General features: G+C 38.1%; 1 protein-coding gene and 1 long non-coding RNA gene across 2 annotated transcripts in view; one reads left to right on the forward strand and one right to left on the reverse strand.

Annotated features, from left to right (window-relative positions):
* Positions 1-16080, forward strand: part of LOC135990460 (uncharacterized) — a 55021-nt gene that overhangs the window by 13601 nt on the left and 25340 nt on the right. The window lies entirely within an intron of this gene.
* On the reverse strand, positions 1268-15488 carry LOC135990084 (plasma membrane ascorbate-dependent reductase CYBRD1). Its single transcript, XM_065637452.1, has 4 exons — positions 15128-15488; positions 8163-8371; positions 5376-5530; positions 1268-5187 (listed from the first exon to the last, which is right to left on the reverse strand). The coding sequence occupies exons 1-4, from the start codon at positions 15312-15314 to the stop codon at positions 4887-4889; spliced, it is 852 nt and encodes a 283-aa protein (XP_065493524.1). The 5' UTR covers positions 15315-15488; the 3' UTR covers positions 1268-4886.

The following is a 16080-nucleotide window of genomic DNA, read 5'->3' on the forward strand; positions in this document are numbered from 1 at the left end:
TGTACAGTAGTAACTGGATTTCTCACCTCTACCCCCACTCTTCTGTTAGCCACATTGCTTGGAATGGTTATCATTCAATTTTTGTGACCTGGACTTAAGTCTCTTCCTGTATAGTAATTTACCCTTCATTACTGCCGACTAGTGGTACAGAGATCAAAAGTGTTGCTCATACCATAACACAAGGCGAAACTCTGTACATAAGTTACAAGGGTTCCATCAACTACTTACAAAACCCACTTCTCCACACAAATGCAGTCCTCCTGCCAAAATTTTGAGTCCCCTCTTTCAAGTGTGAATACAATTGAGCTTTTACCAAATTTTGTAATAATTAACATATTGAAAAAAATATGGACTATTTTACCAGAACTTTCCCCAAAAAATCCAGCCTACAGGAGACAGATAAATTCTCAGCAAAAGGGAATTGTCAGGTTTGAATACAGCAATTTTTCTGCTATGCTGATAATTGTAACAGTATTTTTTACTCTTCCATGACGATGATGATGTTGAAAAGTTTTAGCCAACAGCTGTATGATACTCAGGAATAATCTGTTTATGCGTTACACTTTTGGAAGAATTTCCAATTAACCTTACTAAGTTCAAGAACATCCCTTAATTCTTACTTGTTCCAGATATGCTCATAATGATAGTTTTGCTCTTTATAGCATTTTATGATCAATAACCTGTTGGTGAGTAACTTGACGTGCGGATGTTAAATTTAGGTCAGAAGATTCCATGGGGCTAAAACCGTTGCCCTGCATTCAGTTTGGCTGCTATTTATCTGAGTGTGTTTGGATTTTACAGCCTTCCAACTCAGGACATTCTATGATTCTATGATTTGCTACAGCAATCTCATGACTTAGGATAGTTTGGGGTCTTTTTTTCCCCTCTAACAACTGGAATGGGGAATTTCTATTATGATCAGAAGGTGAAATACAGATTCTTTCTTTATACGATGAATTCTTTCACTTTCTGTTATATACTGACTGTCCTTCTAACACTACAGAGTACGTAAATTTCATCAGGAATACTTGAATTAAAAAATATTTAATTCATTTTGTATAACTATCCTCCCATTTAAAAAAAAGTAATCATAAGAATAATTTGATCTTTTGCCAAACTTAGAAAGTTGTATTTTAGTACCATAATATAAATCTGTACTCAATGGTATCATAAGCTTGAAAAATCAGTTTTATTAACATACAAAAAAGAATAAGTAAAATAGACATTGTAATGAAATATTTGCTTTCATCTACAAATAAGTACCACGAGTAAGAAAACAATAAAATAATTCTTTAAGTTCTTGTGAACAGTTAGAAAGAGAGGAAAGAATTTTCTGAAACAGAGGCATAAAGAAGAGTTCTGAAATAGAAAATATTTGGCAATATCTTTTAGTCTCTCACTAAAATATCCATGTAAACATGTTACATGTAAACATGTAATTACTGTACATTCAGTTTTAAAATCTAATTTGCACCATCAGTTCTCAGTCTCATTAATGCTGGAAAAAACACTGTTCTGCTTCTGTAGGCAGTACTGCATAAAAGCACATAAATACATTTAATTTTTTTTCAGGCATCTTAAAAAAATAGTACTTTTAATGTTAGGTTTTGTAACTTCCTATGTTTTTATAGGAACCCAAACTTGGAGTGTAAGCTCTACAATCATGTCCCTGTAAAAACAACAATGTAGAAGATTTCCAAACGTGCACAGAAATCATGATTTAAAAAAGCTAGAGTTCTACCTCCCATTTATATCTTTGAAAATACACCTTTTAATTTTCCATGTTGCTACTATTACACATAAATAGAGGTAAGAAAAGTTGCATGAAAGGAAAGTTAATGGCACTTTGAGAAGCAGCTTTAGGAATGCCTTTTTTTCTAGAGAAAATTACTCTCCAATGTATTTTTATTTAGCACTTGAACTAACCTCATACGTTGCAAGGATACTTAAAGACTTTTAAAATCGGTTTAGAACAGAAGCCAAAAGTCTACAGCATGTTGAGTCTGTTTTAAATTGCACACAATAAGATGAGCCAGGTTTAGGAGCTCACAGCTACTGCATCTCACCAGGATCTTCCGAAGAGCAAAGCAGCCAGAATCCCACAGTTCATACACGAGATATCACTGATTATGATCATTCCCAGAATAGAATCTTCCAACCCCCACTGAGTTTCTACTATCACATTTAACCTCAAAGTTGAAAAAACAAAAATATAGTCTGGCAGACTACCCTCAAAAGTTTGCTAATCATTGATTTTCAATTAGGTTTATATAATCAGAACACAGAAGTAAAAAAATGCCACTGTTCTTTTTCAAGTATCATTACCCTTGAATATGGAATAAATGGAAGGCATACTGGTTACTACAGCTTAATTTTAACAGCATATAGAAACATCCACCTAAAAGCTGTTGATTTCAGTACATCCAAGTCAGTATTGTAACAAAAGAAATCACAGATGTTGTGTGTTTTGTTTCCCAATATACTGTACAGTTTCTTCCAGAACAATCCTTAGACAAGCAACTACCACACAAATGCACGCTTTTATTAGATGACTTAGTACTATGCAAGGATTGAATGAGCTCATTTTCACAGGTGGATGAGTCATAGTAACAGGCCAGTACATACCAACTTAACCTGCTGTTGCCTGTGTGAGTGCAGTATGGAAAGCCACTTCACCTGTTACACTTCAAAAGTGTTAATAGGGCACTCTCTCCAGCAGCTGTAAGATGCTTACTGATTTCACAAAAAACCCCAAACAACAGACTTGTTGAGGCAGAACATAACAAGATCAGAATAAGACAGCACAGTTTAGTGTTCTCCAGAAGCTACTGTGAATCCCTCTTCCTACTTAATGTTCAACATATACATTTGTAATAAGACGCATAACATAATCATATCATGTCAACTGAGCACTAATGTCATGTAAAACAAGTGCTCTTGCCTTCCTCTCAGAAGGCTGCTATCAGTACTATTTGGATTTTATGCTGAAGCTGCACAGAACCGTTTTAGGGAGGACAGATAAATGTGTGGAACTTGAAAAACAGGCAAAAAGCTATTTGATCCATTGCACATAGTGGGACTGGAGGGGTGCTCACAAAATAGGGTAGTATTCCTTCCATTGTACTTGAAGTCTACACCATGGCATTTAAAAGCACGTGTTTTCTCAGATGAAGCAATACACCAATGCTAGGTGGGTCTCAGTCATCCACAAATATATTTAAGTGAAAACATAGAACTCTGGGATGTAGTCCTTGAGTACCAAATGGTACAGCAGAACAGTTTTTCAAATATTTTACTATGCTAGCTTTCTATATTGCATTCACCAAATAATTAAATGTTATTACAAATCACATAACAGAAACCAAGGTGCTTCTTGTCAGAGAAGGTCCAAAATGGCACATGACCAAAATTGTTTGCACTAATGCAACACTGAACTACAAAAATTGCACATTTGCTGAAGTTTAATGTGTTTAAACATTTTTAAAAGGTGTAGTAGATAAAAATTTATATAGTCTAAAAAAACCCAAGAAGTTATATGCTGTCTGAAACTGTCTATATTGCAACACAAACAGTGGTAAATTTGGACTTGTAGTGGGCTCTGCAGCTTTTACAAGAGCTTATAATAGAAAGGCTCATCACTGTGGACATGAGCAATCAAAATCATCTACTATAATTATTCTTCTATGATAGTAAAAATTATAGATATTGTTTATACCTGTGAAAATAATGAATGAGCATAATACATTAATACTCTGATTACTAGAAAGAGCTGTAAAAATAAAGTGCCAGTAGAGACTCAAACTGCATTATTTAACACTTTAACTTCAAATTAAAAAGTCATAGAGTTTTTAATAGTGTGCTTGTAGACTAAAGTATGTCTTCATGCCCATGACAATAATGATTTTGACACCAGCATAGAGATACCAAAATTGCCTTTAACAGGTAGCATTTAAATCAAATCAGCAAAGCTCAGCTATTTCTTGGAGGAAGCATTTCTCACTTCAGGTTCCTTTCTTCTGCTAGCAGTCTTCTCTGGTTTCTAAGCTCCTGATTTCTAGTCTAGTGCCATAAATCAATAGAGCTGTGCTATCAAATAAAAATAGTAAAATGCTGCCTTCTGTGTGTATCTATAGCTTTCCAAATAAGACAAATTCTGCATTTGTGTGTCTTAAAATTTCCTTAGATTTCAGTAATGATCGCACATAATCCAAAGCCAAATGTTGCCTATATACAATATATTTGGTAGAGTTGGTTAAAAAGTCAATACATACCTTCTGATTAAAAAAAAAAAAAGTTTTTAAAGGAATCATGGCAAACTTTGATTTCTTTTTTTGAATTCAAAATTTTAGACTTAACATTTTTATGGTGCAGTTCTGCAAAGTGCTGAATGACCTCAGGTCCCAGGTATATATTAGCAGTTGGTGAGGGGGTTAATCGGGTTGAGAAATCAGGGCTTTAGAAAAGTGAACATTACTAGAAAAATTATGTGTGAGCTACTAAATTCTTCTGTCTGGTATACTTCATGACTCTGTTTTGTAACCTGCAAAATCACTCAGAGCAAAACTAAGTCTCAATCTTGTCAATTTTTCATGACTATAAGAAATATAAGCATTAAGAAGTGATATGGAAAACATTTTTCAATTATGTGGTTTTCCCATTATGTGATGTCATTCACACCCTCATTTTTTAAATGAGGACTGAGCATGAACCAATAAAATATGTTCAGGACTTACTGGAATTTAAATTCATATGCAGAAAACATGAGTATCTTTGAGCAAGCCATATGGAAACTAAAACCCCAACCTATTTATATATCAATATAATTAAATTGGAAGAAACCAGAGGGGTTTGGCAGTATAATAGTACTCTCGTTCTGTGTATTTTCTTTACATAGTTGATCGTTGGGCTGCTTCGTCAGGCTTGAGGTTTTGTTTTCTGGCTGCATCACTATTGATCCTCAGGTCAGCTTTATCTGCATGACTCCTGTCTGTCATTGTGGATTCTGCTTCTGTGCCTTCAGGAGTCCCTCCAACGGGCAGCAGAGCTTTAGCATTCTCTTCTGGGGGGCGCTTCCAGTGGGGCCTGCTTGCCATCCACAAAATAAGTGCACCAAATATGACAAGCAAAAGACCAAGACAGTTGACAAAAGTTCCCTCTGGTGGAGATGTGCTATAGGCAGGATCTTTCCTTTGGAAGGGGAAAAAAAAAAGAAGGTCAGTTGTTTTGAAGACAATCTTGGCCTAAAAAGAGCAGTCTCCTACTAGGTGGGAGGTCTTTGTAAACCAAACCAAACCAAACCAATGACCCCATACTAGATGGTTATAATTCTGTGCAAATAGAAGCACCTTAATAAACAAGTAAAAAAAAATACTTACAATGCAAATATAAGCTTTTCTGTGATTCCCATGAGAGCTGTTGCAATCACTGTCGCAAAGATGGTAAGACCCGAATAAACGTGTATTGGCATGACAGCTCTTCGGAGAGGGACTGGAGCAAAAGGGAGCAGAAAGACAGCGAAACCCAAGAAAAGCTAAACGCAAACCAGATTCATAGTTAAAGCTATATGGGAAACATGCTGCACTTCAAGCAGAATAAAAATCATCATAGAAATTCAATTTCGAGATATCTTCACATACAAATTTGTAAAGAATTGGCAGTTTTATTTCTGAATGTGTTTCCCGTCAAAACCAAAGCAATAATTCTGGATTAGCACCTGGGAAGAAGACATGAAATATTTTATAAATGATCCCACCTAATATCAGTGTCCAAACTTACTGATACTGCTGAAACTACAACCAAACTAAGTAGTGCAGACACAAGTTTTCAGTGTCACTAGTTCAGTAATATATTGAAAGTGTGGCTAGCTACATTTTTACAGTCTTTTCAACGCCTGTTCTCTGTTTCTGTTACAGATTTTACACATAAATGAATATCAGAAGTCAGTCTAACCTTCTGACTTGAGTGGACTAAATAATTTAACCTCACTAAACTACATGTCTTTAGAAGGGCAATGATCTATATCACAATATAGAGATATACATAGATAGATACCGATCAGTTGGCATTTACAGAGTGAAGATGTGTGTGGGTGGCATGAAGTTATTCAGGGAATATCAGTCTTCCCGTTAGCACTAGTTTTGTGATGGAAGGTAACCCATCATGTCACACGGTTGCGGTCACACGCTTGCCTGATCATATTGAAGTTGCCTCCCTTTTTTTAGTTTGTTCTGCCAGTACTCATCCCTGCTGCTAAATTAGAAATAGTGCATGAATTTGTATTTCATCTTGCTTTAACCTCCAGCCTTAGTCCTTGTTTTGTCTTTCCATGCTGCATTAAAGAGCCTGGTATTTTCTCCCTGGGAAGCTTTTTAATACATTGTAATCAAGTCATCTCTTAATCTTCTTTACATCAGCTAAACAGTTGGAGCTTTTTAAGTCTTTCACTGGAAGATAGTTTTTCCAGCTCTCAAATTACTTTCCCAGTTTTTCTCTGCTTTTTTTAATTATTATTTTTTACATTAAAAAAAATTCCATAGTATTTTGTATTAGTTTCACCAATGCCATATATGGAGGTTAAGATAACCTATTAGAGAATTTACTTTTCCTGTTGTCACAGCATCATGAGAACTCATTTTGAGCTTCATGTCATCTTAGAGTACTTCTTTCCAAAGACCTTGCTTTCCAAGAGGCAGTCTCCATTTTACATTTCTGCCCTATTTTTAAATTTATGTCCTTGTGCTATACTGTATTAACATACATTTGGCTTAAATACGTTTACACCATTGTTCCTGTAGGTATAGTATTATGTGAGAATCCCCCCTCAATAATTTTTCAATTCTGAGACTTGGCAAATGCCAAGTGTCTCTGTTCACAGAGATACTACTTCATGACTGTTTTTTAACAACAGTGCTCAATCATTTAACAAACATCAGTCTGACTAGAGACTTACATCCCAGTTTGCAGGAAGTAACACCACAGTTCTATTGATGAGACAAGCAGGGCAGTAAATGCCATTGATCATGTTTATAGTGGAAAAATGAAAAGTAGAAATAAGATCTTATTCGTAATTCTTTATCTTAAATATTAGAAAAAATGCTGATACCTGGTAAAGTGGCAACACAGATTTCCCTGAAATAACTGCATTATTAAGACAAGGAAAATCTTAACATTGTTCATTCATTAGCTGTTGTTCAACTACAAATAATATACTCCACAATGCTGCGATATTATTTATTTTTTCTAAGTGTTAGACCCACTATTTCAACACTATTTCCTGTACCTCCTAGCCTGAGCAGTGAAGGATGGAAATCCAGAACTCAAATCCCACAGCTGGGGATTTCCTGTGCTTGATCACCAGATAATTAAGTCTTACTTTTTTATAGTTAGTCTTTTTGGGGAAAAAAAACACCAAACATAAAAATAAATCACAATTTGATTGAACAAAATACATTTCCATAGTGTAATAACAATATAGGGAATTCAGAATGTATATGTAGAAACATCACATCTGTATGTGTATACTAAATGTCAGGGCATGCCTGCTCTTCTTCTACGCCAAATGCAAACCGTACTAAGTTAGCTCGTTCTACATTATGGTAACTAATTCTCTGCCAACAGGAGCAGTTAAAAGCCTGCACACAAACATTTATCACAGTTTTGCTGATGCAGGAGAACTGGTTAGCCAGCAGTAGCTCATTGAGCTGTCAGATCCTTTCAATCTGCACAGTTTCCTGCTGCGCTGCTTCTGCTGATAAACACAAGGCTTGAGGCCAAGAAGTTGCTACTTAAAATTATGATAGTTGGAAAAAAATAAAAGCAATTACTTCATTTGAGGCTTCCTTAATGAAAGCACTAACTGTATTTAAATATGCTGCCAACAAACTAAATCACTTGCTTTAACTTCAGCAGTTTATAGAGCTTAGAAACACACTACTGTGTAACTGAATAGTAAATCAACTGCCATTATCCCAGCAAATAAAACATGCTTTAAAATACATTTTTCTTTGAAGTCAATGATCTAGTATTTGCACATTTACATGCTAATTTGCCAAATCACAGAATATAAATGGATATCCCAGTAGTTAGAATGTATTAATGAGCCTGAATTATTCAACACATTCTTCAAATTTACAACCCGTTTATAAATACAGTTATATTCTGACCTGGAGAGAATAAAATATAACAGCAGCCAGCCCAATCCAGCTGTGCAGACTGTACATGTTAGGAATGTTGCTGGCATTGTGGTATTCGAACACGGCTACCAGAGAAACAATCGCAAGAATCATAGCTATGGTATTTAATCCAGCATGTATGAACTTCATCAGGAGTTTGCTGCACTTCCATGTCCAGGGCAACCTGTACACAATAATAGCTGAAGAAAGAACAGAAACAAGATTTTATGCCTTACAGGATAACTTCTCTCAGATTTTGATAATCATGCATCATTCACACAGTCACATTGTAAATTACAGGAAAATCCAATGTTTAATCCTCTAAAAAAGCCTAGGCTTTTTCTCCTACACATAGCATAGCATATTCCAAATATACAACTGAGGTTTAAATATAGTTTTTAGGGAGACTTCTTCCTAATTTTTAAAAACCTTAAGCATGTTTCAAAAAAAGAACAGTAAACAATTTGGTGTCGTCTCTTCCTTCTTCCTCAAACTGATCTAACAGGATTTTGATTTTTTCTGCTACTTGTCAGACTGGCAGAATAGGGCCCAATTCTTAAGTCCAGAAGAACATCTATGAGAAAAATTGTGTAAGATTATTTTTTAATGTTTATTCTCTTTGCCACCTTTGGATAATGCTGTTCTCTAATTGCATATATATTTTTATGCTATTACATTGACATTAATAGGACTACTTTAAATGGGAAAATGCTACTCAGCATAAGGGAATCATAATCTGACTCTTAGAAGACAAAAGGATTTGGCAACTACGACTCTTCCAAAACTGTTAGATGAATGTAAGGGGGTTTTGCTTATGTTTGCATTAATAACTCCAGCAGGCAGTGTTTTGTCCAGTGTGAAAAAAACAACAATTTCTAGTGATCTAACTCCAGAAGGTCCATAAGAATAACTTAGCCTAGAGTTGCTTCTTCCCAGGCTCTTTCCTGACGGTCCCCACTGCTCCTTCCCTGCCACAGCTGTCCCCTGCCTCTCGTATGAGCCAGGTGCTTTCCACAGGGGACACACTCAGACCAGACTACATCACTGAAGCCCCAGGTACATCTGATTACAAACTAGGTAGTAATTCTGCATGTGTGACAGCACATAAGTATATTCAGATAGCAGGGGACAAATATTTATGAGGACACCTGATCACTTGAGCAATCAAGGCTAATGCCCGCATCCACAGTGTCTTGCCTGAGCAAAAAGACTGAGCTCCATTCAGCTGATTCAGCACATCCTCATTTAAGTTTTCTGCTTATGAAATTAAATTCAAATCTTTATATATAATTAGCTGTACTAAAACAAAAGATAAGAATATATACATGTTTTTTAAAAAGTTCCTCTTCCAAACATTAAGCAATAAATGTGCACCAGAAAAAAAAAATTATTACCTGATAAATACAAAGATTAAGAATTTATTTAAGTGATTCTCATGTGCCTTACTCATTACTTCTCCATAACCCTAGCTTCTTATGCAAAAAGCGTAGGTTATGGAAAATTAATAGGATATTCATTTTGTATGTTTTGATGAATAATAATAATAAATGACTAATTTCAAAGTTCTCTCTACACTTTTTTACTTGGATGCCTGCTAGGAAGTACAGTATTGCACTAAATAATTCACAAAGAAAATACTGTTCACAAGTGAAATTTCCAGACTACGATCAAATTTTAAATGAATGTATGCTTTTATATAGGGTGTGAAAATATAACACTGGAATGAAAGTGACCCTTAGAGTATTTAAACATACACAGCACTTGGGTAGTTCTCAGCTTTCTACTTTTAAAAAGTAACAGTCGTAAATCCTACAAATCAGGAAGATAGAAACCTTGGTTTTTAATACAGTTTGACAGTAAGCAACCTATATGTCATAGGTATTATTCAGCACACCAATCTTATGATCACCTCCAACAGTTCCCCAAAAGTTATATGGTAGTCTTATATCTTCTTAATATGGAAATAATTGCCTGCATCAGACTATTATTAATTAATTTAGTAGTAATGACTGTGATTTCCAAGGTTGTGAAGCAGGTATGCCAAAAGGCCCCAAACAAGCCTCAGCATACCATGAGTATTCCCAGTAAATCCTCATGACTCCATTTTACAATATGGCCCATAGTATTGTCAATATTCATTCCAAGTGCAGCAGTGTACTGGACTCTCTATGTCTTGAAGTAAACTTGATATGCATAGGTCCTGGTCTCAGTTTTCAGTCCTTGATCACAGAGTCAAGTCCAAGCTGAAAATTTGGAGAAAATTTTTCTTTGGTGCATAAGATGCTGTAATCTCATTGATTTAACTTCCAAAATCACTATCAAAACTCCCTAGTCATGTGTCCACATAGTCTCAGATCTCTATCTGGGCTATGAATTTTCTGGGCTGTTTCCCATAAACAGTGCAATAGAAAAGAAAGGAATACAGACTAATGGCTTGGACACTTGGACATGTGAATGATAGTACAACTTGGTTTAAACCTTTTTCCTTGAGGGCTGTGTGTGATGTTATACATTGCAACTTGAGCAGATTTGAGTGTTTGTCACTGTGAAAAGATACAGTCCCATTTCCCCATCACCACTTTTGCTCTATTTCTATGTGCTTCCCCCTGCCTTTGTCGTAAGTGATGTTTTTCTGACCAGCAGGAGGAAGCAAGACAATTTGGGGAACAAAGGGGAGAGGAGGAGGAAGATCCTGCTTTCAGTGGTGCAAGCTCTTAAAAACTGACTCAGACATGATGTGTAATTTCATCTCAAAATTAAAATGGCCTGAGTTAATTAAAAGCACATACACAGTTAAAGCATTTTTAATTGTAACATGCTAAAGCAGTCCCATGAAGAACTTTCTCTAGGAACAGCATCTCTACTGCTGTTAAGAAATTTGACAGTCTAGGCTTCCTCAGACAAAGCTTCTCTACTGAGATCTCGCTCCTGTTTTGAGCTGTGATTTTAAAGCATGCCACATAGTGCAGAGTGATCTTGCAATATTTTGTATGTAGCATGTGACACCTGTTCTTTGCCAAAAGTACAAAGCAAAATTCTAGAGTTAGCTCTCTAGTATTTCTGACTGGCACATGCTACACATGCTGTAGGGAGGTGTCATGGATTGCTCGTGAGATGCACAATTGTGGTTCTGAGTGCACTGAGGGTACACTGCACAGCACCTCGCACCTGCCAGAAAGGAATGTTCCTCTTCACTCCTAGTTCCTCTCCTATTCCTTCTTGGCTGATCCTATTGCTTACCTTCAGCAAGTTCTGAACACCTACTAGATTCTTTGGGAACCACTTTAACACCAGAATGGACAAGCGTCCTTTTATGATTTCAAAGGGACTCAAACTAAGCTTGTCAAGAGAGCTGCCTCTTGACAAGTTGCCTGTGATGAGACCCTTACAGCTCAGCACTCATTTGTCCTTCCAATTCTTGAGAATTCTGCAGCCATTGGATGTTTGAAGCTCCAGGAATTAGCTGGTTTTCCTTTGAATAGAGGTTTTGTTGTTTGAAGCAGAGGTAATCATGTTTGTGAGATAACTCAGAGCAAGCATTATCTTTAGATGTATTTCAAGATGAAAATCTATGCTTACTTTAAAGTAGATTTGCATTCTTTCTCCTTCCTCTCACACATTGCCCAGCATCTCTCTTCTCCCATCTATGGCACTTCTGAGACCTTTTGTGCAGGCAAATCAACTTTCTATTCTCGCAAAAACTGTACCTGGGGTGGGTGGGTGTTAGTTTCCTGCTAGTTGAGTTAATTCTGATGAGGGCCAGAGCTGGCACAAACCAACCAGTAGGAAGATGAAGTGTGAGGCAAGGAGAAAGCTGAAAGGGAGAAGTGGAGGATAGAAGTAGGAATATTTCAGCCTCAGTGAGCTGTTAGGTCATCTCACCCACCTAGGCGATTTTATCCATAGAGATGAAATTTAACTGACACTGTAACACCACATGGTAATGTGGCAGACCAGGATTGTTCCTCCTCTTCTCTCTGTAAAGAACTCTTAAGCAACATACCTGTTTTATTCCCTTATTAATACATTGCTGATGTTAGGCTACATCCTCATGTTTTAAGCCTGTTTAAAATACAAATTATATGACATTATAAATCAAATATGATGAGGAATATTAATTGTGCAAGCATCTTCCATAGAGTTTACGTATGACTCATAAGCAGTAGAGGACTGATCTGAGGATGGGAGACAGAGACTACCCCACCCTCCTTGTTCTGATTTACTCTTTATTCAATTTTCCACAACCCTAAAAACCACTATGGTGGTCCTCAGTCTGCAACAGAGATTGTCACATCTCTATAGAAAAAAATATTATTTTATAGGTGAGTAATGGGAAATCCTCAAAAATAATTTATTCTACATTACATCTTGATGGGTTCCTTAATTAGTCCTTTGGGAGGGAACCAAACATCATTTTCAGGCCAAACATGAACTAGCATGCAAATACTCCTTTGGAACATGCTCTGGTGTCTACAGTCATTGTTCAACATTTCCACGTGTAAAATAAGACAGAATTCCTTATTTACCTCCTATACATCAATATAACATTTCTGTCCTTTGTATAGACTTTAATGAGCTCAAGAAACAGTTGATTTGGTTATTATTTCAAATTTTCCACACAAATTTAACCAAGATACTTATTAGAAAGTCCTTTGTGCTTTTAACTACTTAAAGACTTCTTGTGTGTGTGCAAAGAGGCATCCTATTCCCCAGTCTCACCCAAATTACGTTGAATTCAATGGCAGACTTCCATCAGCTAAATTTGAATCAGATCCACAGTGGTATCTTATCTGTTGATATTTCATCTGACTTACTACATAACTCCTTCAGTCTCTGACTTTGCTGTTCTTGTTATATAACAGAATTTCTTCCCCAAATAATGGTCTATTATCAGTTGATTCCTTGGATATGTTCCTTTTTCTTTTTTTTTTTTTTCTTTTCTTGAGCTTCAGTTAACTTCCATTTACTTTACATATATCCTTACCTATATAAGGCTTGAGGCAACATCCTTACTCTGTGACACAGAGAAAAACTGAGTTTCAGAGGAAAAAAAAAACAAAACCAAAATGTGTGAGAAAAAGCTGCAGAAAACCTACCCCTATTTTCTTCACAAAGGCTATGCTTATATAAAATACAGTACTTTGATCACAGTAAGTGGTATATATGTTAGAGAAGTCAACAGGTGTTTCTCATTGCTTATTTATAGCCTGAAATCACACTTCCCTATTGAGCAATATTATGTAAAACAACTTCAAAACATTGTTTATTGCTCAATAGTAATTTGTAACTTGAAGCCAGAAAGGTGCAAACACACACTGCTCCCACTGAAAAAAAAAGAAAATTGTGGTGTATGTTCAAATCACAACATTCCCTTCATAGCTAGAACCAGACAGCCACCCACTCCTCCTGCATCTTCCAACCCCTGGCGGGGCTCCCACCGAAGAGCGAGCGCACATGTGATGCAAACAACATGTTCCACTGGAACGAATGTCCGGATGTGCTGGACAAGTATTCTGGCTGGATGAATGCGATGTATCATTCAGCAATGAAGAAAATGTAATTAAGGTTATTAAAAATGAAATTCTGAGTTTGTCTAGACAAAATTCTAGTTCGTCTTCTATTATGAAGAAAAAATGCTCCTGCTTACATTTATGCTGTAAGTCTCCAGAGGTTCTTCATTACTAAAGAAAATGAAAATCTTCACTGTCCTCTCCCCCCGAAAGTCAGTGGTAAAACTATGGGAAAATTTCCAGTGTTCTCTGCAGTATTTATCTGCCCTTCTTGGAGATGTTACTAATGTTTCATTTTCACTTTTCATGTTGAAACTCACAAGAATTTTTTCAATAACTTTATTAAAAATTGCTGTTGGAAGCTGTCATCTGTGTCAAAATTCCTCATTAGTTTTAATGCAATTAGCATAAATTGACACTCCCACATGTAGGATTTTTAAGGTACAGTCCAGTGCCCTAATTTTTGCAATATTTACCTCTAGTTTAAGTATATTCACAGGCTAGATAAGCCCCTCTGTGGTGCTGTATCATCATTTGCTTTTTAAACTTGGCTGAGAGCATTGTTGTTTTCTTTCCTAAACTGATACCGTTTATCAACTACAGTGTGTCTAATTTAGTCATTTTCTTGGAATTAGCCAATTACGCTAACAGCAAAAACACAGTTCAAACTCCAATATTGCTGTTGACATCAAGGAACAACCCTTGCACTTAAGACCTAACATACGAATTGTGTGGGGTGGGAAAAAAAGATACTGTTCATGTCATAAATGTAAAGGGAAACCTCCAGGGCTGAACCCTATATAATCGAAAGTTCTTACACTCTATAAAAAACCAACCAACGAACCAAACAAAAAACACCAAAAAACACCATTGCATCATAATCACTGTATGCGATTTATGCAATAGAATTAAGAATGAATTTAAAAGATCTATTTTACACAATAATTTATGCTAAGTCTGGGCTGATGAATTGCGTTTTAACTATGCTTATGGTGCTATATTTTCTTTGGCACAAACGCTGTTCCTGGATCTAGCTTCAGTGGTACTGAACTTTCCTTTCTCCTCTTGGGACATGGGAGAGAGCCAGAAGAGAGGGAGCCAGAAGAGAGAAACTTTCCTAGGGCAGCATTTCTGGCATTTCCATTCTCGACTTGCATAATTTCAGGCTAACTAGGAAAACACACCTCGCAAGCGTTACTCAAAGTGCAAGGCAATCCCAGGCCAGGGTAAACAAGTGCTTGCAGAAAAAAACATATATAGCAGTTTCGGCTTGTTACAAGGGACTCTTTGTCCCTTCTCGGAGCGCTGGCTTCCCTGCAGCGCTGCGGCCGCACACCGTGGGCAGCTGCACTCCCGCTGGCACCCGCTACCGGCCCCGCTCCCCGCAGCCCCGGCCCCGCGGCAGCCCCGCGGCAGCCCCGCGGCAGCCCCGGGACCCTGACGCACCGATGCCCTGGATGAAGACGAAGCCCGTGATGATGAGGACGGGGTGCCAGTTGAACTCCCCCGCGCCGCCGTCCCAGCTCAGCCCTTCGCGGTAGTGGAAGACCCAGACGAGGGAGAGGATGACCGCCACGAAGCCTACCAGCAGCGCCGAGACCAGCAGCGCCAAGAAACGCCCGTAGTCCTCCATCTTCCGAGCTCCGTGCACGGCAGCGAGCGCCGCGAAGGAGGGGCCGGGCGGGCGGGCTGGGCTGCGGGCCGGCGGAGCGGCGGGCAGCTACCGCCCCGCAGCCGCTGCCCGGCCGGCGGGGAGGCCGCTCCGGGGGGCGGGAGCGGGGCGGCACTCCGCAACCCACGGCCGTGGCAGCACTGCTGGTTCTCGAGGAGGGTCTTGCTTGTCTGGTTTTTTGTTATTTTGGTTTCGTTTTGTTTCTAAAGCAGTTTTTACAAGCTGGCCGAGGGCTTCGTCCCCTCGCATTCAGAACCCTGCCTCAGCAAAGACGTTTGTGTGTCCGCCTGTCCCCCGGGAGCGCCCGGGCCCCAGCGCTCTCCCCGCTCCCCGGGAGCTGATGTGTGCGGGGTTTGTGCTCGTGCTTGTAGTGGAGGTTGGTGGATGTGATAAGCGAGGACACTGACGGGCGAATGGAATTTACAGGCGTGCCGTAAAGATAAGCTGGCACAGCCACAAGCACTAACAGATAAAGCAGGAACACTGCTGAAATGAAGAGGCAGACGGCATGCAGAAAATGTGGAGTAGCAGCACAGTTAAAGACACTGGTGGACTGTACTTGGAGCACACCTTCTGTCGTGATCCTCCCTTTGACTTCCTATTGGATTCACTGAGTGCTGTAAATGTAAAACAGATGCTAACCAGTTTCATATATGGCCTCTGGGCGCTGTTCTGTTGAATAACATCAAATATATCCAATGTACACTAAGTAAGAAAGGGAGCACCT

The sequence above is a fragment of the Caloenas nicobarica genome, chromosome 6, assembly GCF_036013445.1.
Source record: "Caloenas nicobarica isolate bCalNic1 chromosome 6, bCalNic1.hap1, whole genome shotgun sequence".
Classification (NCBI taxonomy): domain Eukaryota; kingdom Metazoa; phylum Chordata; class Aves; order Columbiformes; family Columbidae; genus Caloenas; species Caloenas nicobarica.